This window comes from Neolamprologus multifasciatus, chromosome 6 (genome assembly GCF_963576455.1).
Source record: "Neolamprologus multifasciatus chromosome 6, fNeoMul1.2, whole genome shotgun sequence".
Classification (NCBI taxonomy): Eukaryota; Metazoa; Chordata; class Actinopteri; order Cichliformes; family Cichlidae; genus Neolamprologus; species Neolamprologus multifasciatus.
In genome coordinates this window covers 13679537-13701450 of record NC_140444.1, presented here as the reverse complement: position 1 = coordinate 13701450, position 21914 = coordinate 13679537, and the positions used below count along the sequence as shown (strand labels likewise).

Genomic DNA, 21914 nt, shown 5'->3' with positions numbered 1-21914 from the left:
CATCTCTTTAATGCTTCAGCCTCGGTTAATGGAAAAAACAATTATCTAAAAATACTAGTCGACAACATTTCCTGGTTGTCGACTAGACACTTTCCATGACTCTTCATTTTCTTTATTGTGTCAGAGCCATCATCTTAGCCACAGCAAAGCAGCCATCTAACTGTCTCTGGCATTGGATTTGTGTGTATAAATGTTACAGTGCATCATCTGGGTGCTAAGGCCTGTCTGCTTAGGTGATGATATGATGAATAATAATAGGTTGGGTGATTAATCGTACTGTCTGCAGCAAGACGTGCATCCTGTTCCTTTGCCTCAGCTGGACAGCACTTTATCCCGCATTAGCGGGAACTTGGAGTTGACAGGTATCAGGTTAAGTCACAGGTGGACACCTCAGCTCAGTTTGTTTTACTTAAAGGTCAAGGCAGTAGCCTTCGAAAGCAATGCACAACAACTGAAACATTTTTAAATAATTACTTTTTAAATGCTAATGATAATTCAGGAGGGTTTAATGGAATTGGCATTTGTTCCGTTCTTCCTGTTTTCTATAGTTTAATATTCCGTCTGTGGAATCCGTCGGTGAAATAAGAACACCGCTGTTCTAACTTCGGCACACATCGAGAACAATCTACCAACTGCCTCGAAATAACAGGAAACTTCGAACTCAAAACGGATTCGAAAATTCATTTCATAATTTTGACCAATTTTGCGAGTTAACCCCTTTGTTAAACCCTTTTTGTAAACAAGTGCAAGTGCAGAAAAAAAATGACTTCTTACCAACAAAGACACACAGTACACATTCTCCGTGCACCCACTTAACAGGGAGCAGAGAAGGAGAAGCAGAAGCATAGATGGCACTGCAGATGTGTTTGCATCCTTCACATTGATTTCTCATGTTTATAGTGCTCTGCTGGGCAACACTGATAACTTGTCTTTGTGCTTTTCTCTCTTATTCACTCAATTTCTATCTTTACCATCTTTATCTGTGTTGTTCATTTACCCTCTCTCCCTTGGCCTAATACACATATACACACAAACAAACACTAATTATGCCTCTTGTCTAACCTATTGACTGTCAGGCCTACAGCTGAAGGATAATCTGATCTGGAGAGTGCAGCTCAGAGCAGTGCACACTGCCACCCAGTTGATTAAATGCGCACAGAACAGGGCAAGAAGGGCTGCATGTGTCTGTCGCTCAATGTGAGTTTGTTTGTGTATATTTGCCATGATAGGTAATGAAACGGCAAAGGGATGGCCCCGTGGGTGTGGCAGCAGTATAGGATTGTAGATGTATGTATTTCTGTGTGTGTGTACCAGATGTATGTGTCGTCTTAGTGATTTTTCTGTACAATGACATTTTCTCTTACGAGTTAAGAAAACTGGAAAACTAAATTAAACTATTTTGAAGCCCAGAGCAGAATTATCTAAATGTGCTGAATTGCAAAGCTGAAAAACAGAGGGAAGAAAAAAAACTTTTTTTGTTTATTGTGTAAAAATGGAGCAATGAAATACCGGACAAATGTGAATGACTTCTGTGGATTCCAGCATATTTTAAACAAAATGTTGGTATTATGAGCAGTTGAATAATAGCTGATTTTTGTTTGCACATACTTTTGAAAATTAGAATCGGGAAAAATAAATGTCTGCAGCTCATGCTTACGAAAGAATTGGAAAACAGCCAAGAAAACTGCAGCCAGTGCATCACTAATTACGGGACTTACACTAAACTCTTAGTTTTTGTCGAGATCCCAATAGTATTCACAAAGTGAGTAACCCACATCGAAGCCTACATAATCACAGGTCTTTAATATGCAGTCACTATTTACACTTACACTTCTCCTCACAGGCTCTTTCACCCTGCAGCTAAGAGAAACACACTGAGCGAATTAGCTCACAACCCTACTTTCAAAGTTGCTCGTACAAGTTGTCAGTGTTGTAGTACCTGCCAAGCACAAAATGGTCTCTCAGTTTTGGCTGCCACAGTACTCCCAGAGGGCATTATCGTGGCCCTGTGCAAGTGGAGCACAGTGATTATCAGAGCTTTTAGTGTAGACTGTTACCTCACATTGACATTCAAATTGAGAGGTTTGCTGACAGGCTGCCGAGGAGCAGCCTTGTAAAACTGCAGGTTAATTATGTGCTCACTGATTCCATACTCATTTAGAGGAGTATTTGGCTAATGTCAGAAGCTCTCTGTGGAAGGTCATTTATTTTACTTGCTCTGGGAAAAAAAAAAACATCTAAAAGATTTATAGATTTCTAAATGTAACAAAAAGTTGTCTCATTTTAACGAGTGCGACCTTGTGTTATCAATGAGAAGTTTCTCGAGTTATTGTTGTCTCAATCTGATGGGAGTCTGGTGTTTGGAAAGGCTACATATTTCCATCTTACATCTTTCTATCTTACTCAGCTAATGTTAAATCACCATGTGTCTCATAAGTGAAGGCAAATTTCATTTTCTCTGCAAAACATAATTTGCACTCCATCAGATTAACCAGTAATCTGCGTTTGGGAAGCAAAGTATAATTCAAACTAGCGTATTATGTGGTTCAATTGAATAATAGGATTCATCTTAATTACGCAACGATGGTAAAGTGCGCCGTAGATTTAAACTTGTCTCATTTGTCAGGCTCTTTAAGCCAACTCAATAGAGCAAGCTTGATACTGAGCTTGATACTGTAGCGTGTGGCTAGTTTTATTACAGTTAAACGAATCATGGAATAAATGAAATCCTGTCTGGGTAAGTAAACTGCTTGATAATAGCATTTTGTAAGCTTCATCATACAAGATCAGGATTGCAAAGGTGGACTGAGTATTTATTACATAGTAAGGGATATAGATACTTTTATTACATTTATTGAGTATATGAAGTTAATTGTCTTTTTTTTTTTAAGCACACCTTTAAATGAATTGTCAGCTTTATTAATCACATATTTGGAAATTTGATATGTGTGGTATGAATGAATCAGGGTTTATACTGTAACATTATTTTGTGCCAATGATGATGTTGACTGGACATCAAAATCATAATATCAAGCTATTTATTTATTTCTGCTATATCTGCAAGAGCTTTGAAGATACTCGAAATCCAACTGTTGACCTTTTGCTGAACATTTGTTTTCAAAGGCCAAAGAAAATGACAAACAATTTTCTGTGATGTTTCTGCTACTCTTGCACTTAGTCTTTTTTTTTTTTTTTTTTTAGCACAATTAAAACTAATTCTTAACAGCAACATTAGACTTAACTTTCATGCTAAATTGATTCAGTGGGTCTTTTGTTTAAGTGCTACAGCCTAAGTCTTATCTTTAATTAAAAGCTAAGTTCAAGATCTTTCATCACTGTGTTGTTCTGAGGGTGCAAACGGAGCCAAAGTACTCAAGACCTCCACGTCTTTGATGAGAGATGTTGTCACACAGGAGGGGGATAATCTCTCAGACAGTTAATAATTCTATATTTTCCCCAATCCATTCTGGTCGGCCTTTATTTATTGCTCTCATTCATTTCAGTTCCCTCTACTCTGTATGCAGAGGCCTGGAAACAGAGTGACATACACTGCTAATCATACCCCCTCTCTCCTTTTCTGCTGTGTCCCTACCCCTTCCCTGTCCCTTACTTCAATAATCCCTCCCCCTTTTCTCCCTTCTTCTCTTTTATCTTTCTCCCTCATTATCCGATGTCCACTACCAATCGCTCTCGGCAACAAGGATCAACCGTTTTATCAGTATTGCCACTGCAGAAGCATGTCTGAGTCTAGACACTAAGCCGTTTGGACTGGTAGCAGTAGTACTCCTTTTTTGGTTAATGAGGGATTTCTGTTCTATATGTCTCCTACTATGTTCAGTGCAGATATTGCTGCTTTTCAAAAGTTATAATATATCCATTAAGATATAACATAACTTTTGCCCATTGTGTTGACTATTTTTCCTTCATTGGTCACTATATGGAATGCAGTTGCATCTGTGACTTCAGTGCGTCTTGATGGATACGCTGACGTGCTCTACAGGCTTGCTTTTATGGACACTTGAGCTGATGCTGGATTGATTCATGTTAGCAGCCTTTGTATTGTTTGTTTTGGCCTTCATTATAGTGCCATTTTGTGGTCTGTTTACAGGTAGTTGAACAAGTTAGTTATGTTGCTTTGTGGTGCAAACACAACTAACTTTCCAATAACGTCGATCAAGTTCAAGGGGCAAAGTCTCCGCTGTCTGCTATGCCAGACATTTGGTTTTCGTGTCGATGGTACGTTATTCAATTTCAGTTCAATTCAGTTTTATTTATATGGCGCCAAATCACAACAACAGTTACCTCGAGCCCCGTAACCCTTGTGGTGTCCTCTGATCAAAAATGGTCCCTAGGTGAATGGCAAACAAGCATATGGGAATCCCGAGGACACTGTAAGGTAATAACCCTACAATAATACAGTGAAACCCAACAATCAGACAGCCACTTTTGAGTGAGCACTTTGGTAACAGTGGGAAGGAAAAACTCCCTTTTAAAAGGACAAAATATGCTACTACTGGTTGGGTTGAGTGGAGGGAGAAGGGACAAAAGGCATTAATTAATAATGATTCATAATTAAGTGGTATCATTTGTTGACTATCCGTTTTTGTGATGTAGTGTTCATACGACATTCAGGAAACTTCAAGGGGACATTTGTAAATGGCACATGGATGATTTTTTATTGGCAGATTTCCAATATTGGTCGATCATGTTTATTTAATTGTAGAATGCCAAATAATCTAGATTAAATTAGATTAATTCTGCAACCCTAAACATCAATGTCATCAACACTTTGCCTTACATGGAAATTTAGGGATGATTATGCAGTTTGCACATACAGGCACTCAAGCAAGATGCCGTAGTTGGTTCATCTCTCATCCGTAAGAATGTAGTCATCTTAGTTTGTGAGTTTGGGTTTCAGTGAACTAGCCCAGGACCTCGTAATTGGGGGCGATGATGACAACACACTCTAGTTTATTATTATTGATTAATGAGCAACAACAAACCAGAGTGCCTTGTTATCGGACAAATCAAATAAAGGCAGGGCAAGCACTGGCCAGCTGTGTCATAAAGCTAAATGATTGATCACGCTGTGAAGATTTCCAGAAAAGGGAAAGAGTGAGTGTAACTCAACAGAACAGCTTTCACAGAAGTGATTACTCCAAAGGGAGAAAAGAGCAGGTTACTGAACTAATCAGTACAAGACTTTTTTATTCTTTTTTTTGTTGTTGTTGCTGTTCAAACCTTTCGGTGTACTGGGTAGCCTCTTTTTGGCTTCTTCGTGATTGAGGATATTAATGGTGGGGTGTTTTTTTTAAATATTTTAAAATCATCACACTGACCCACAAAAGAGGACAAGATGACGTGTGCTAGTCCTTGATATTTTTAGAAGGCCACTACAACTCATCAATGTCAAAATGAATGGACGAGGACATGTCTTGTCTAAACGAATAGTGAATTAAGATGATGTCACACTTGTGTTCAAAGCTTTTATTTCAAGGTGACAGTACCTCACTTGCATTTACTTTAGTTTGTCATTACTCACAAAACTCCGATTATCTTTGTGACGCTCTTAGTTTGTCCTCTGCCACTGCAGTGTCTTTCAGTTGACACTACTCACCTCACTGGGTTTTTGTGTGGCGCACAGGAAAGCGATGGAGTGCATATGCATTATTTACAGTAGCTCTTAGCTTATCAGGCTGGATCTCTCCCACAGCCCAGAGCTGTTTTTAGAAGCTTTTGAGACTTCATTGAAGAGGTGAGCTTTTATTAATAAAGCAGGCCATGACAAAACTGACATGATGCAAAAATAACATGCATTTTTCCCTGGATGTTGCTGTAATGGCTTCTTGACAGTGATGTAAGAACTTGATGTAATTAATAACTTTAGATGATTCAGCTTTGGGTATATGCTGTAATAATAAGTTAACACAAACAAAGTATTCTATAGCCCAAAAATTCATATAGTGTCCATTGTCACTGCTGATCTCATGGACATTCCATCTAGTCAGCTGTTTTCTCATTGCTTAACCAATTCAGGGTTGCGGTGGCGCTGGAGTCTATCCCAGATGTCATAGAGTAAGAGCCAGGGTACAGCCTGGACAGGTAGCTAGTCTATCATGGTGTAAACACATGGTCCATGACAGATTTATTGTCTGTGACTGAGCTATCTGAAAGTCAACATATTACAAGCAGAGTAAATGAAACCATTGACTCGTTTAAGTGTTATAACCAAGGAAATAAATGCCTAAGTGCTGTTTACATAAGATTGAATAGGCCTGCCCTTGCATAACACTTGAAGGTTGGCTATGCATTTCAGGACTTCAGTAGAGGTTGTGCAGTACAGAGCACTACACTGTACACGGGTTATTTCAGGACTGAGCCTGATGTCAAAATGTCCTGAAGGTATGCTGTGAGTACAGAAAATGTCCTATGCCTGATGAATTTCATAATCTTGCAACATGACAGCCCTGTGCTAGACTGAACTCACTGAACTTCATTGAACTTCACTGAACGTTTTAGTGGGTTCTGCACCGCTGCTGCTAAAGTGGGCTTAGCAACAGAGGTGCTTTTTAGATGTAAGTGGCTGTTAAAATGGTTACGTGTTGTGATTATTATCAGCTTAGTTTTTGTTTGTTTCATTACATTACATTCACTATATTATTACTGTTGTCAGTTGAAAGCAACTTTGGCTATTTGATGGACATCGTGCAGCTGTTAGTGCTGAGCTGCATGAACAGTTAGAATCATATTTTCCAGGGCTAAAAAGAGATTTAATATTGGCTGTAACTTTCAGTAGGTAACAAGAAACCCAACTCCAAATGAGCGACGGTGACTCAGGACGTAAGAGCAGATAACCTACTAATCAGAATGTTGGCGGTTCAGTCCCACCAACCTCAACATATCTGCTGCTCTTCAGCAAGTGTTGAACCAGTGTTTTATGACTTAAAAATGTCATAAAATGCAATCCTGTGTTAATGTGTATGAAAATGACTTGTAGTGTAAAACAGTTCTGAGTGGTCAGCAAGACTAGAAATGTGCTATCTGAATGCCTGTCCATTTAACACTAATTACGTGAGCTGTATCTGAGGCATTGACCATAGTATGTTATGTAATGAATTAAATGTCACATGGTGTTTGGTTCACTGCTTGGCCTGTCTCTCCTCATGGCTCACTGAAATTCAAAAACTGTGCGGTACCAGTACTTTGAAAATTGAAAGTGAATTGAATTGAAATGTGAAATGTGGTATTATTGTAAATTGAGATGTTGGAGAGGAAGGTTTTTTTTTTGTGAAACTATGATTTATACACAATTATTACTGTTTTGGCTTTAATGTGAGAGCAACGCAGTACAAGGCATTATTTTCTTACTGTTTATCAGTGCTGCAGTAGTAGTGGTTGGAATACTTTTTTAAACTTAGCTTCATCTCGTTTCAAGTTTTTATGAGGAATCTTAAACTGTAGTCTAGGTTAGAGTGTTTAACCAAAACCATCCGTCTGAGCCAGTGTGTGTTATGTTGAATACAGCGGTTTGGGGTTTTTTGTTTTTTGTTTTTTTGCTAAAATAAAATTCACTTCATTTTGGCTTTTATTTGACCAGTGGAAGGAGGAAGAATGCCCGTACGTCTTAATTTTTGACTGTAGCCTGCTTCTGTTTCCAGATCTCCACTCTGCTAGTGTTGTGCTTAGACAACTGTCTTTATGGTTAGTTGGTATGTGGGCATGGTGTGCGTGTGTTCACGGATGTAATGTACGTGCATGCATGCATGTTTCCATCTGTGTGAAACAACAAATACATATCATTGCCCAGAGCAGTGTGTGGACCAAACAGCCACAAAGGATGTGAGTCATTGTGTTACTTTCACAGTGAAACTAGTCCACCACAGAGGATGCAGAGCCAAGGTGATGCAGCTGTGCCTGTGACCTTTAATGCATAGATTGCATGAATGCATGGGGGGAAAAAGTGATATAGCTAAGGAATGTAAGCACGGGAAACACATTATGTCAGGTTTCATTCAACAAAAGCACTCTATTTAATTGTTGCTTTGGTGTCATAACAGAAAATGTATGTAAAATAGGCTTATTGTGTGCCTTACATATGTGCCTACATGTTTTGCGTATATTTATGTGGCTTTCTGCCCCTGTTGACGACATCATGTATCATGATCTTAGACAGAGTCTTCTTTTCATTAAATCGATAGCATTACATGAGGGTTTCAAGTGTTTAAAATTCAAAAGGGAGGATTTTTTTCTTTCCTCGTGGCCCACACTTAATCAGAACTAATCAAAAGCTATACTAATTCATCATCTGTGTCCTACTCTGTGTATGTGTCCTGCTCTGGTGGGAGTGTCTATTTTTCATATGATTACACTCTTGTCCCTGAGGCTCTGTTGGCCACTGAAAGCTCTGTTAAGCATAACAATGACCATCACCTCTCCTCAGCAGGACACTTAGACTTAATAGTTTCAGGGAATTAACATGTTTGTAAAGCCATAATAACACGGTGTTGTATTTTATGTTTTCACCAGACTATTAGTTAATTGGGCTAATTAAGTCATAAATATACACTCACACTAACATAATATGTTGTATGTATATTATTTGACCCCCATGCAGCTACTTTGAGGTATTGTGTGTAAGTACATATGTACTGTATCTGACTAAATATGGCGGCCTGGAAATAACGAACTAGAAAATCTTCCGTGTTAAATATTCACCACGCGAGTGATGAAGTTAACTTTCTAAAAACCACACACGCAAAGCCTCCATGATGAAATCTCTTGTGACTGCTTGGTTTTGCATTCTTCAGAAAGGTATGCACTAATAACTTTAGGGGTTTAATATAACTGTTTCATGTCGTTTTATTTTATGCCTGTTTATTTAAAAAAAAACAGAAAGAAAGCAAATTTAGAGGCCCGCTGGGAGTTTGTTTGGGCGACTATCTAAGCACCTCTCATTTTCGCTCGACAGGACATCACAGCTTAGCTAACAGCTGAGGCTGGAAAAGGTCAGCTGAATCCACAGAAATATGGTTAATTTGATTTACCAGGGCAAACTTTATGTTTCCTTATTCATTTAATTATAATCACTCTAGAATTACAGTTGTCTGTATCCTCTGTATCTCTTTGATTTGCCATCCTTTGATGCTCTTCGGTCTTTCTCTCACATTCAACTCTTGACCTCCTCTTTAAAAATCAGTCTTTCTTTTTTGTCTTTGTCTTTTTTGTCTTTTTACGCAGAACAATGCTTTGGATTTATGCATAGCTACACTTATTTGATTAATCGAAAACGTTCCCGTGTGCTGCAGAGACATGTTCTATAGAACCGAAGTTGCTTTGCCGTACAACAGCAATTTTTACCTTTGTACAGAGATCCATTATTGCAGAAGAAGCATCTGAGACTTCACTTTGTTTTCTATGTTTGCTTTCAGTGAAATCAGGAGTAACATTAAAAGCAGTAAATACACAACGATTGTTGACTGCAAGATAAGCAGGTGGAATTCATTGTTGCATAAACATATAATTTTTACTTCGTGATTGACTAAAGTGTCTCTTCAGTCACAGTTTAATTACTCTTTTATAATTTTAGCTTTGTAGAAATTCTTGAAGTCATCTTACTAGAACACAGTCCCTGTCTGGTTGTTGCCCAGAAAGTCCCACATAAGCAGGAGTTGAGCAACCCAAATTGGTACGTAGCTACATCTTAGGCCCTGAAGGTTCTTATCTGTATCAGATATTAGGATGTCCTCATGTTGCCTATCAGCCACCTGGCAACGGACTGAAATCACAGACCACATAATACTATAGCATGTGCTATTAATTAGTTATAAAATTAAAAATTCAAATGTTAAGGCTAATGGATTAAGAGAGTGTATTTATCTGCTTCATCTTGTAACATTTCTCTGAGGTGATCTACAGTGCTAAAATCCACAAAAAAAAAAGTACCATGCACGTATTACTGAGGTAACTTGTGCATCAAAAGGTGTAGAAGTGTATAAGTGTGCTGTTAGCATGGGTGCTTTGATGCCCTGCTGAGTTTCCTTTGATTCTATTTCTCTTAAGCTCTACATATGTAATCGCTGACTAAAAGGAAGGTGACCATAACTGCTTTTGGCACATGCTTGTCTGTGGCTGCAGTGATAACTTCTAACAGCAAATTACACTGAGTCAAGGGTGCAGTTAGTGAAGCACAGTTCGAGGCTCTTTTTTAGGTGTCATTAGTGAATCACAAACTGTGGATTTTTTTCTTGTACTTTTTGTTAGTGTTATTAGATTCTGGTAATGGTGTTATGACATTATCAACTGAATATTTGCTTTTAGAAATAAAAAATAAAATGCGACTGGCGCACCTTTTCATTTGTAATTTAACTATGGATGAACTTTTTCGGTGAAATCTTTTGTTATCAGTGTTTCTTTCTGATTCTGTCACAGTTTTGGTTGCTTCGGAGTGTGAACTCACCCTGTCTGTGCGTTTTGTCTTTTAGTACCGGATTGGGCAGCTGTACATGATCAGTAAACACAGCCATGAGCAGAGCGATCGAGGGGAAGGGGTGGAGGTTGTCCAGAACGAACCGTATGAAGACCCGGCACATGGCCAAGGACAGTACACAGAGAAACGAGTCTACCTCAACAGGTCAGTGGAATATTTTCCTGCTAGTTGAATGCCCGACATGTGATTAATTAGTAGTGTGTGGGCTACTTTTACATGCTGGCCACCGTTAATCTAATCTAATTTTCATTTGGTCTCCAACCAGTTCCTGAACATTTCTGTTTGCTGTCTTTCTCTGGCAGAATCTTCTTGCCCACAGAACATATTTTGTTTGTTTGTTTCAAAAGAAATGGAAAGAACAAATTCAATCCCTATGGTTGAATATTTACAGAAAAGACTACTCAGTGAATGCAATGAATCAAAATGAATCAAAAACTTCCCACACTGACTGGCAGAACTAAACTTTGTAGAAGTTTACCAGAAAGCCAAATACTTGTGGGATTGTTGTTTTAAAGGCTGTTCTCGCCACCTGGGACCTAATTCCTTGTTCCTAAATGCAGTCAATCCAAAAAAAGCAATGCAGGGGTTAAAATCGTGATATAGTTTAAGAAGAAATACTTCAAATTGCCTAAACACCGCTTGCAGTGTTTCCTGGTGATTAACTATTTGCTTATATTTACAGCATTTCTTCCCGATGACGCGAAATTACCAGGATGTGGTAATTTTAGGTAATTCAGTAAAAAATTATTAGACCTAAAATTGTGCTTGTTTGTCTGAGGCAAAGATGTACAATCTAATCACAATGGCCTCTGCATCAAGCATCGAGAAGCATTAAGTCCATTCATTGTATCTTTGGCTGTTTAATGATATGACTGGCAGTATTTTTATGTTCTTTTTTTTTATTTTAATGAATGATTAATTACTTATTTGTTATAATGAATTGTCATTTAAATATATATAATTATTATTACGAATTAAAATGAAAGTTAGCAAGAAATACATTATTAAAAAATGAAAAGGTGGAAATTTTTCTGCGGAAAAAAATATGACAGAGCCTAAACAAGGTCAAGAGAAAGAAAATGGAAGAAGGCAGAGATGCTGTAGGCCATTTGTCTGAGCACAAATACCCGTGTCAGCATTCGCTATGCCAGGGAACTAATTATGTTGAGTCAGCACACCTCTGCTCTGCAGAGGAAATGAAGAAGGCAAAGGCAGCATACAGAGATCGTCTGGATCTCCATTCAGATATTTTCAGTCACTTTTTTTTTTGTGCTTTGTAGAAATTGATATAGATAAATTGAGTATTTTGAGCAACAGTGTTCAGGAAGACACTTGCTTGGAGCTTTGTTTAAACAGAAATGAAAGGCAACAGTTGCTTTGTACAAAAAAAGACCTTAGGCCAGGGGTGGGCAATCTCAGTCCACGAGGGCGAGTGTCCCTGCAGGTTTTAGATGTGTCCTCGAACCAACACAGCTGATTTAAATGGCTAAATTAGCTCCTCAACATGTCCTGAATTTCTCCAGAGGCCTGGTAACGAACTAATCATGTGATTCAGGTGTGTTGACCCAAGGTGAGATCTAAAACCTGCAGGACACCGGCCCTCGTGGACAGAGATTGCCCACCCCTGCCTTAGGCTATAATCTTCATTCACACTTTAAGGTGGAGCAGTTCTTTAACTTACTGTTATTGAGTAGATATTGGCAAAATTTCACAAAAATTTTGCCAATATCTACTCATTTTACTCATTTCAGTGCAGTTCATTCATGCGCACCAACAAAATTGTCATTCAGGCAAGGAGAAAAAAGAGGGACAGAAATGTATTCTAAACACTTAAATGCTCAGCTTTGATGGATGTTTGCATTTGCAGTTAGATGAGATCTAGAAAACACTAACCTTTCCACGGCAGCTGACATTTTGATGGAGTGAAATGTATGAGTGCGTAAATGTGTGTCTGCGTTTGGCAGAATTCAAAAGCTCCACATATTGATGATGAACATCCCTGTGGTTTAATTCGAAACCCTCACTTCTCAATGGAAATAACAGCTGCGTTCCTCTGTCAACCACTCAAGCTGCCTTTTATATCTCTGTCTCTGTTTGTAGTGCAAAAATGAGCAAGGAATTCTTACTAGATAGTAAGTGGTGCATAATCATGGAAAACAACTGATGTGCTTTCACATAAAGTGAAATGGCATTCTTAATTTATTGCCTTAAAACAAACAAACACACAAACCTGGGTAATCTCAGCAGAACCCAACAGTGTAAACATGTAAATAAATAAGTAAACAAAACCATTGTTGGGGAAGTCTGTTTGTGTTTTGGTTTGGCTAATAAAATTCCCTTCAGGCGTTCTTGAGTTATCAAATTGACCAGAAGACATAAAAAAACGAATCCACAAGTAATATTGTTATATTTTAATGATGTTCTTTGTATAAACATGGTAAGTGTGGCAGAAGAAACTCTATGGGTGGAAGTTAGGCTTGTATAGAATCAACAACATAACTTTACTATAGTTAACTACTGTTCTGTTTACCTTAACTGGCCATCCATCTGGAGCTGTAACAAGTAAACATTAACTTTAAGTCACCAGCAGGGAATCAATCTGCCAATCTGTCACACTTTAACCGCCTCATTAGCCCTCACAATCTGCTTCACACAGTATTTTACTATTTGGCCTGATCTCATCGAACCCGAATACTGTTTTCCTTCTTTATTATCATTATTATTATTACTATTACTATTGTTAAAGTTGATTGATTATGAACAATTGTTACCATTCCTCAGATGCGTTCAGATAAACCGGGATGCTTTTTTTAAAAAAATAAATAAAATAAAGCAGGCATGGATTACGCTTGCACGTTTGGCAACATGGGCTGGCAAAGATCTTTACAAGAAGAAGAAGGAGGGAATAGGAGAACTCAACAGATGGAGGTGTAGGAGGGGTGTCAGTCTCTTTGTTGGAAGAGAGAGAGAATATCTGGCAGCATTCACAAATTTTTTATTCACAGCAGTCACGTATTTCACGGAGTGCCATTTTTGTCCTGTTTTGGAGAGTATGTCAGTCAAAGTAGGTGGCGCCTTTCCAAAGTACATAATCGAAGAAAAGTGAATGTCAAGCACAGACATGCATTAATAAGTCTCCCGAATACACATATTGGTTGAGTACTGAAACAGTGACCTCATGCTGGATGATACAGAGATGAAAAGTTTCAACAAAGTGCTTTCAGGCTCAGAAAACTCATATGTCTGCGGCTACAACTAATAAATAGTGCGATATTTAAGAAATTTTTGAGAGTTTATATGACTATTTTGTTTGTGGGATAAGTATGACACTACCTTGACATAACTTAACCTGCATGACAAGCTTCCTGCTGATTCCTTGTGAAAAAGGGGGAAAAGCCAGAAGTAGCTTTTTTAACTCAGATTAATACATTAGTGAAACAAAGCTGTGAGATGTTTCAAGTCGGAATAAGTTATCCGTCAGTGTCGAGGATTTGAATTGTTGAAATGTCATGAAATAAAATTATTATCAATTATGTTGCTGCACAGCTCACGAGAAGAAGGGAAGGCAACACTTGTTCCTTCCTCATTGTTGCCATTAATGTGTCTTTTGGTCCCTTTAGGTCCTTAAAGCCCAACTGCTTCAGCCATCCTTGGAATGAATGTGTTTAACCGTGTGTATATATATATATATATATATATATATAAAAAGAGAGCGCTCCTTTATAGACCGCATTTACATCAGCAGAATAAATTGTTATAACATTTTTTTTGTCCGTATGTTCTTTTGTTGGTCTTTTGGTTCCATTTTTACATTAGAGTGGCTGAAAATCCTAAGCTGCCATTTGTACTCCCCTCAATCAAAGCTTTACAGAAGCACTCTTTTATTCAACTGTTTTATTCTGCGAGTCCATTTTCCTTTCACGCGTAAAACAAGTTTTTAATGATTGCTGTGCCAAAGGAAGCAGTTTCAATCTTTCAACCTCCTTCACTAACACAAGCTCACAGTCGCGCTCCACATCTGTCTTTGTCTCTCTCAATGCCTCTCTGCAGTAAATTACCAAGCTGGGCTCGAGCAGTGGTTCCTAAAATCTTCTATGTAACAGAGAAGGCATGGAACTACTACCCTTACACCATAACCGGTAAGTAAACCATCTAAAAGTATTTCTCAGGATGTCATGCTGTTCACAGCTCATGCTATATCAAGAATTGAGTTAGCTGTTGTAACTGAAGGAGGCCTACTTTTGCCTTCTTAATACTCTGTTTTTAAAGCCTAGAACTACAGTCAGATTGTAAGCACAATATTTTTTTAAAGCTTCTCAGGACTCGCCAGCTACTATAAACACTTGGCTGCATGTTTTAAGTGAACTGGAGGAGTGTGAAAAGAAGATATAAAGGTTTAAGAAGCTTGGAGATAAAATCTGGTCCAAGATTGTGAATCTTTAATGGACAGTTTTAATAGATTGTTCAAAAGCATATATCCTTTTTTTTTTTAATGTAGGTAAAAGTCACTGAGAGCCCAAAGAAAGCTAAAATTACAGCAAAAGTAACACAAGTAAAGAAACGAATACAATTGACATTCAGTGCAGGTGAACACAAACATCCAAATCATTTGCATTAACACATTATTTAAATAATTTCTTGCCTCAAATTTTTATTGGACTCAAACTTATCCATCATAACCAGCTCTAACAGTTTCAGGTCCGTCTGCAGATTATTCCAGAAAAAGGGAGCAGCATATTTAAAAGCCTTCTTTTTCCATTCCGACTGATACAATTTCCAGAAAGACCAATAAAGAAATGTTCATGCAGCGTATAAGTTTAAAGCAGCAATTTTTCTGAGTATTCAAGATTTGGATGACTTGATCTGTTAATTAGTTGTGAAAGATTATATGAACCCCTGTAGATGTAACACAGTCTGAGGCAGCAGTGCCAGTTAAAATCTGCAGCCAGGAGACTTTCATTAAAATCGCAGGTTAGTGGTTTGTTACAGATTCATAGAAAGTCCCCTGAAAAGTTGGAGTTTGAGGCAAAGAAATTAGCCTGGACCTCAACATTATTGAAGCAGTGTGGGATCAGCTTAACAGAAAACAGAACTCAAGGCAGAAACATCCAAAGGAGAGATTTGAATGGCTGTCAAGAAGCCAGGAGGACTTTTTTTGAAGACTACTTAAAGAAATTACAAGAAAACCTACCTAAGAGAGTTCAGGCTGTGCTGTGGCTATACCAAATATCGAATTTCAAGCTAATTAGAATTGTAGAAACTCTCTTTTTAGCTTCCATTCGTCAGGTGCTGGCATATCCCAGCTGCCATATGGTGAGAGGTGGGGCACACTGTGGCTCTATCGCAGGGCAATCATTCACACTCATTGCCAATTTAGAATACCTACGTAACCTAATCGCATGCATGTGTGGCTGTGTGGATTCTCTCTTTGAACTCTGGTATCTGTACCTATTTCCCATTTTCCTTACAATATATAAAGAAATGAGGTGGATCAAGACTTTTGCACAGCACTGTAAGAAAAAGCGAATAAGTGGTCAGAGCCATCAAAGTTATTATGCAACCTAAGTCATAATTTATGGTCAGATTCCAGCAGCTCCATGTGTAATCTCTGAAGGACATTTGGAGGTTTCACCACATTAAGGCTTATAGCAGATTTGGGCACAGTGGTCATGAGCTGGATGCAGTGACTTTGGAAATAAGAGCTTTTATAGCAACTTGAGCGAAATGCTAATTCAGTGTTAAAGGTCGATGACTGCCATAGATGAAAGATGAGGGAGGATTTTCAGTGTTGATCAATAAAGTGCAATCTTAAACTCTATAAAAGGTGATGGCATTTACATGGGACAGCATCTTCAGTCAAAAAGCAAACTGCAGACATTGTAAGTTCCTGAGTGCCCTTAATGCCTCCATGCAACATTCAAGGTCAACCAGAATGGGATGCTACATCAGTGACAGCGTTGCAGCTTTCTGGTTGCCAGTGTTTCAGTTTGGTAGCAAAACACAAAACTATGTAAAAAAGTATGAACATGTCACTCATTCACGCGTGACCACGTTTAAATCTGCATATAGTTACATGCTTACAGCCGCCAGTGCTTTTTATGCGCATTGAGCACAGCGGTGGAATAAGACAATATTACCAATATTACGAGCAAGAAGTAATCAGGAGTCCAAAGATCAGAGGCACAGTGGCCAGAACAGAACATTTCTGTGATGCTTTAATGATTCTGATCATTAAAAAGAGGTGTTACAAGATGATGAGGACAGATTAAACTTTAATCTGTCCTCATCATCTTGTAAAGCTATCAATCTGTCAATCCTTTCCGTGTCCGGGCCGGGTGAGGTTTCCCGTGTTGAGTCAAATTAGAGGAGGTGTTACAAGATCAAATTCTCTTTAATCATTAAAGGGAATGAAAACACACACTCTAGTGAGGAGGGATGATTTGGGTTTTCAGATATTTGACAGACATTTTTTATATGTTGTAGCCTTCACTTATATTCTTTAATGTTGTGTAACTAACTTGCTTTCTTTTGTGTTCTCCCATGGCTTTGACCCGATGTCACCTCATGCATTGTTCTGAAGAATACACTGTAAGTATCCTCAATCATTGTGGAATATTATTGTGGAAATATTAGGAGCTAATTGAATATCATAGAAGGGGCAAACATTGCCTGGCTGTAGCTCAGGTGGCAGAGCGGATCAGCCACTAACCAGAAGGTCGGTGGTTCAATCCCAGGCTGCTCCAGTCTGCATGCCAAATATCCTTGGGCAAGATACTAACCCCATGTTGCTCTCCGATGCATCCATCGGAGTGTGAATGTGTATGAATGTTAGCTACTTAGCACTTAAGTTTAGAAGTGCTTGTGTGAATGGGTGTGATTGGGTGAATGAATTAGCTGTATAAAGTGCTTTGAGTGCTCGGACAGAGTAGAAAAGCGCTATATAAGAACCAGTCCATTTACCATTTATGTTTACCTCACCGGTAGATTTCAAACAAAGATCTTTTCCCCCCATTTCTTTTAATTAATAGCACATAGAAAAATTGATTATTAAGTATTGTGTACTTAATAATAGGCCCAGCAGAGACTCAACTCTGGCCCTTTGAGCTTTGGAAATTGTGAAGAATTGCATAGATTTTTCCCTTTTCCTATTGATTTAGACCTCTCCCTGCCACTGAAATTCATACTAGACCAAAGTAAATAAGTAATACATAAACAATGGCAATAATTTGATTGTTTGTTTGTTTGTATTTTACAGTTAGTTCACAGGGGGAAACATTTTCCCGGAGTTAACAAAAATTTCAGCACGTTTTTTAGTAGCTTTAGCAATTTATTACATAGTTTTACTCGTGCAGTCTGGTGCACTTGAGATCAAAGTGAGCTGTATGCGGCCCACAGTGTAAAATGACTTTGACACCCCTGCTCTAAATTGTGTCTGCTTGTCTTTCATTTCAAACATCTGACTGCTTGTAACATGTCAAATGGTAGAAAAATGCCAAAATTTACATATTAAAGAATTTTCCGATTACTTATTATGCAGTCTTCTGCTGTATGCAGCGTAGCCGCAGTACACTGGTGGCAGCTGAGTTCTGTCAGAAGGGTTTGTTAGTCTCTGCAATGATCAAAACAACTTACATAGCAACCACACACACAAACACACACACACACTAAGTTTTCCCCAATAATCAGAACAGCCTCTGTGACCCATGATTAACGTTGATACATCATTTAAAACATATGAATGTGATTAGGCTTAGCTATAGGGCTTCTGTTAAGCAGAGGGAGAAATGTCAGTAGCGTGAGTCACGACACTTTTGGGTGTGGGGATAAACGGGGAAAGAGGACAATGTTGTGACAGCGAAGGAATGCTCGATATTGTCTATGTGCATGTGTGGGAGCGTACTGTGCTTATGTATGAGTCAGTGCAAATACACCCATGCAAAATGAGTTTTTAAGCAGGCTAGCAAAATTGTCTTGGTTTTTGTCACTTTTGACAAGGAGATTTAAGTACTGCACTGTTACAGCTCATTTTAAACTATACAGTGATAAACATACAAATGGAGAAAAAAAACCTTCCCAACTCAGACACGGTGCTCATAAAAGCACTTTGAGAGGTGTTACAGCGAGGCACGTATGAATATGTTAGCCTCATGAAGAACAGACTTCATAAGCTCGCTGCTTCTATTTTTGCTCAGCTTTGGAATGCAGAAGAATAATAAAAGCAACACCGCTTCTGTTAAGGACATTAGTTGATGAATTTGTCTTGACAAGTGGTTAAGCATCTTTTTTCTTTCTTAATCCACAGTGCTCATTCCTGCCCAAGTTTTCCATCCACATAGAGACAAAATATGAGGACAACAAAGGATGCAATGACAATGTAAGTACACGGTGTGCAGGTGTGATAGGAGCTTTGAACTGTGGTTTGGGTGTTTCCTTTTAGTCACATGCTGAGTGGAACACAGTATAGTATGACTGCTCTGTACATCTGCAGTCTGTTGCATGAATGTCTCTGCAAGCAGATGGACGCCTCCTGTGTTCCTCCTCCAGATGGTCTAAAGGCAAATAGTTTTCCATGCTGCAGAGATTTTAAAGTGTTTTTGAGGCAAACTTGTGAGTTTGGGCTATACAAGTTATATTGATTTGACCTTATGATGTGTTATTAGTAATGGCCTTGTGTTCCGTTAGTTCTGGGCTTTCTGTTCTGATATAAAACCTGTAGCATATGCACTTTGGTGACCCATAAGCAGCGCAGTGGAACATAGTAGAAAATGAAACTTTTAGTTTTATCTTTATTGTGAAATGCACTGTTTGTGGTTTCCCAGCGAACACCCATACTGCTAATGTCAGCCCATATGCCCAGTCAGTTAATCAGGCAGGCTCTCACTCCCACGCAAATCTTTCAGCTTAATGTAACACTGCTGACTGTTTGCTCTCTTTCTCATAGAGAAATATGTAAAGCCAGATAACCCTGCCTAAGATAAAAAAGCACATAATGTACATATGGTAAAAAAACAAGATCTCTACAAAGGCTATATGAGTAAAATTATCCAGGCAGATCTGGCAGCAAAGACTCTTTCTGTGCAATCCCATCATGTAATAATGCCAACAATGCATGAGCCTCAAGAGTCTGCCAAAAAACGGCTCCACTTGTTGGACACCTAATTTCATTTGGGTTGTTGGAATTGCTAACTCTCTCTATTCCCATTTATATGGGTATTAGTCATCAAATGAAAGGCTGCCAGCGCTCGGGCATTAGAAAAAAGAAATCGTGGAGTGCTACATAGAGATAGTTTTAAATGTATTGTGGTTACTGGTAAGCAGGTTAAGATCACTCGAGTTTTAAAATGATGTGTGGTTTTTGCGATGTATAGATGATGGTTCCTAGTGCTTCAAGTGCTTTGTTTGTGAATTAAACAAACCACACTTGTACCCTTAAAGCAGGAAGACGGAAATGACCAGACTGTCAGTGCTCATTGAACATGCATGAAACGTTAGACGGATGCTTGCTTCATCTGACAAGACAAAGCGATAGACTAAAGAGTTTTTAAATGAAATTTAAAGAGCAGAAATCGCCTTCAGCAAGTGCACTTTGTGGATGAAAACGAAGAGAAATCACAGTTGTGTCGGATAAATATCTGGTTTCAATTTGAAATGCCTGTGGACACACACACACACAGATTTAGCACTTAGATTTAGTAATGGAATAAAACAGCTTTGCTACTTTGTATAACGTCTTGAAGGAAAGTAAAAAAGAGGCTTTGCATTTTTGATGACAAACAGTAACCAGTCTGAGTTATTTGTGTTTCTATAAAGGATGCTGTGAAATTATAAGAATGCAGCCGCTTTGTTCTTTGTGTGTGTCTGTGTGTGTGTGTGTGTGTGTGTGTGTGTGTGTGTGTGTGTGTGTGTGTGTGTGTGTGTGTGTGTATGTGTTTTTTTTTTGTTTTTTTTTTAAGACTTCAACAAACTTTCCCCCACCCCTGGACTAGGGGTGGGGGACACCGGTCCTCGAGGCCTGGAGTTGCCCACCTCTGCCCTAGTCCAATCTTACGACATAACTTGCATTTGTCCACTCAGCTTGTTGTTTATAAACTAAGCTGTAAAACATAGTGAAAGAGAGGAAGGCCAACTGCATGAATATGGAGGAAGCATGAATGGAAACAAAAAAGGAAAAGCAAGGAATCTTGAAAGTTAGAAGGACAGGAAATGAGTAGATGTGCCTGGACAGAATGCACTCATTGAATTGAGGGTGTGGTAAGGGAAAATGCATGAGAAGTGTATTTACACAGGGAAACTGTAACCATAATAAGATCATGCAAAAAAAAAGAAAGAAAAAAAAAAGATACAGATATGATTGAATCAGGGCTGAGCTTAAGGAATGTAGACTTTGGGATTGCCCAAGTTACAACACATCTTATAACAAATGAAACATGCTCATGTCTCATAAAGTCTCATGAAAAATAGAATACAGCTGGTTAATGTTAAGCAGAAAGAAGCAGCGTCTTCGCCAATGGACAGAATGACAGAGAAAGTGTAAGGCCATAAGTAGAGCTATGGCTTTGCGATACACTTAATTCTTGGGCAGTGATATATTTACTGTTTGTTGTCATCTATATACATATACATTCAGTAATTATGCTAATTATTTTTTATCCACTGAAAATGGGAGACTATACATTTAAAAAGGTCGTACTTCCCATACAGTTAATGTAATGTGTACTTGATGGATAAGGCTTGTGCTATTATCATTATTAATATTATCAAAACAATCCCATAAAAATAGGTCTGTAGGTTCTCAGTCATTCAGGTCAAGTCCTTGAGCTGAATTCATTTGGACTTCTTTTTATGTTTGTGGAGTTGTTTTTTTATCCTAATCATTGATGACTCTCAGGACCACGTCCGAGTTGATACATGAGACTCTTCATCAGCTTATAGAACTAAAGAAGGGTCTCAGATGAGAGGTGAAAAGTCTTCATTTAATACCATTTGTTAGTGTATCTAGAAAAAAAGATTAAATGTTATTTTCTCATAGCTAAAGACGTACCCTAAGTTTATTAGAGTATTTTGAGTATTTTCCTTGCTTATGGTTATATTGAAATGGTCTCTTAAGAGTTTTAGGTGCTGGTGCTGCATCAGTATCTTTAAAAAATATTCAGCATCAAGTGAAAAAAAAAAAACTCAAAACATTTCACTCATTCATTACTGCAGATGTTTGTTTATATTTTGCAGAGTGACAAAGTGCAGCTATTTTTCCTTCTTCTCATCTGTTGACACAAATCAATTTCCTGTCACTTCTTTTATCGCTTTTCCTCTCTGTCATTATCAGAACAGTTTCAGAATGTAATTGTAACCTTGGAATTATTTAAGTGCCACAGTGTCTAGTTTTTGATGTATCACAGTGTTGCTGTTGTAGTAGAAAGGGCTATTTCTA

At 38.3% G+C, this 21914-nt stretch overlaps 1 protein-coding gene across 1 annotated transcript in view; it reads left to right on the top strand.

Annotated features, from left to right (window-relative positions):
• The window catches only part of LOC146516611 (cytoplasmic phosphatidylinositol transfer protein 1-like), a 73966-nt gene that overhangs the window by 44679 nt on the left and 7373 nt on the right, over nucleotides 1–21914 (top strand). The window contains exons 2-5 of the mRNA XM_085162643.1: nucleotides 10482–10630; nucleotides 14537–14625; nucleotides 17067–17074; nucleotides 18789–18860. Of these exons, the coding sequence (XP_085018769.1) occupies nucleotides 10482–10630; nucleotides 14537–14625; nucleotides 17067–17074; nucleotides 18789–18860 (318 nt within the window). The remainder of the gene's footprint in view (nucleotides 1–10481; nucleotides 10631–14536; nucleotides 14626–17066; nucleotides 17075–18788; nucleotides 18861–21914) is intronic.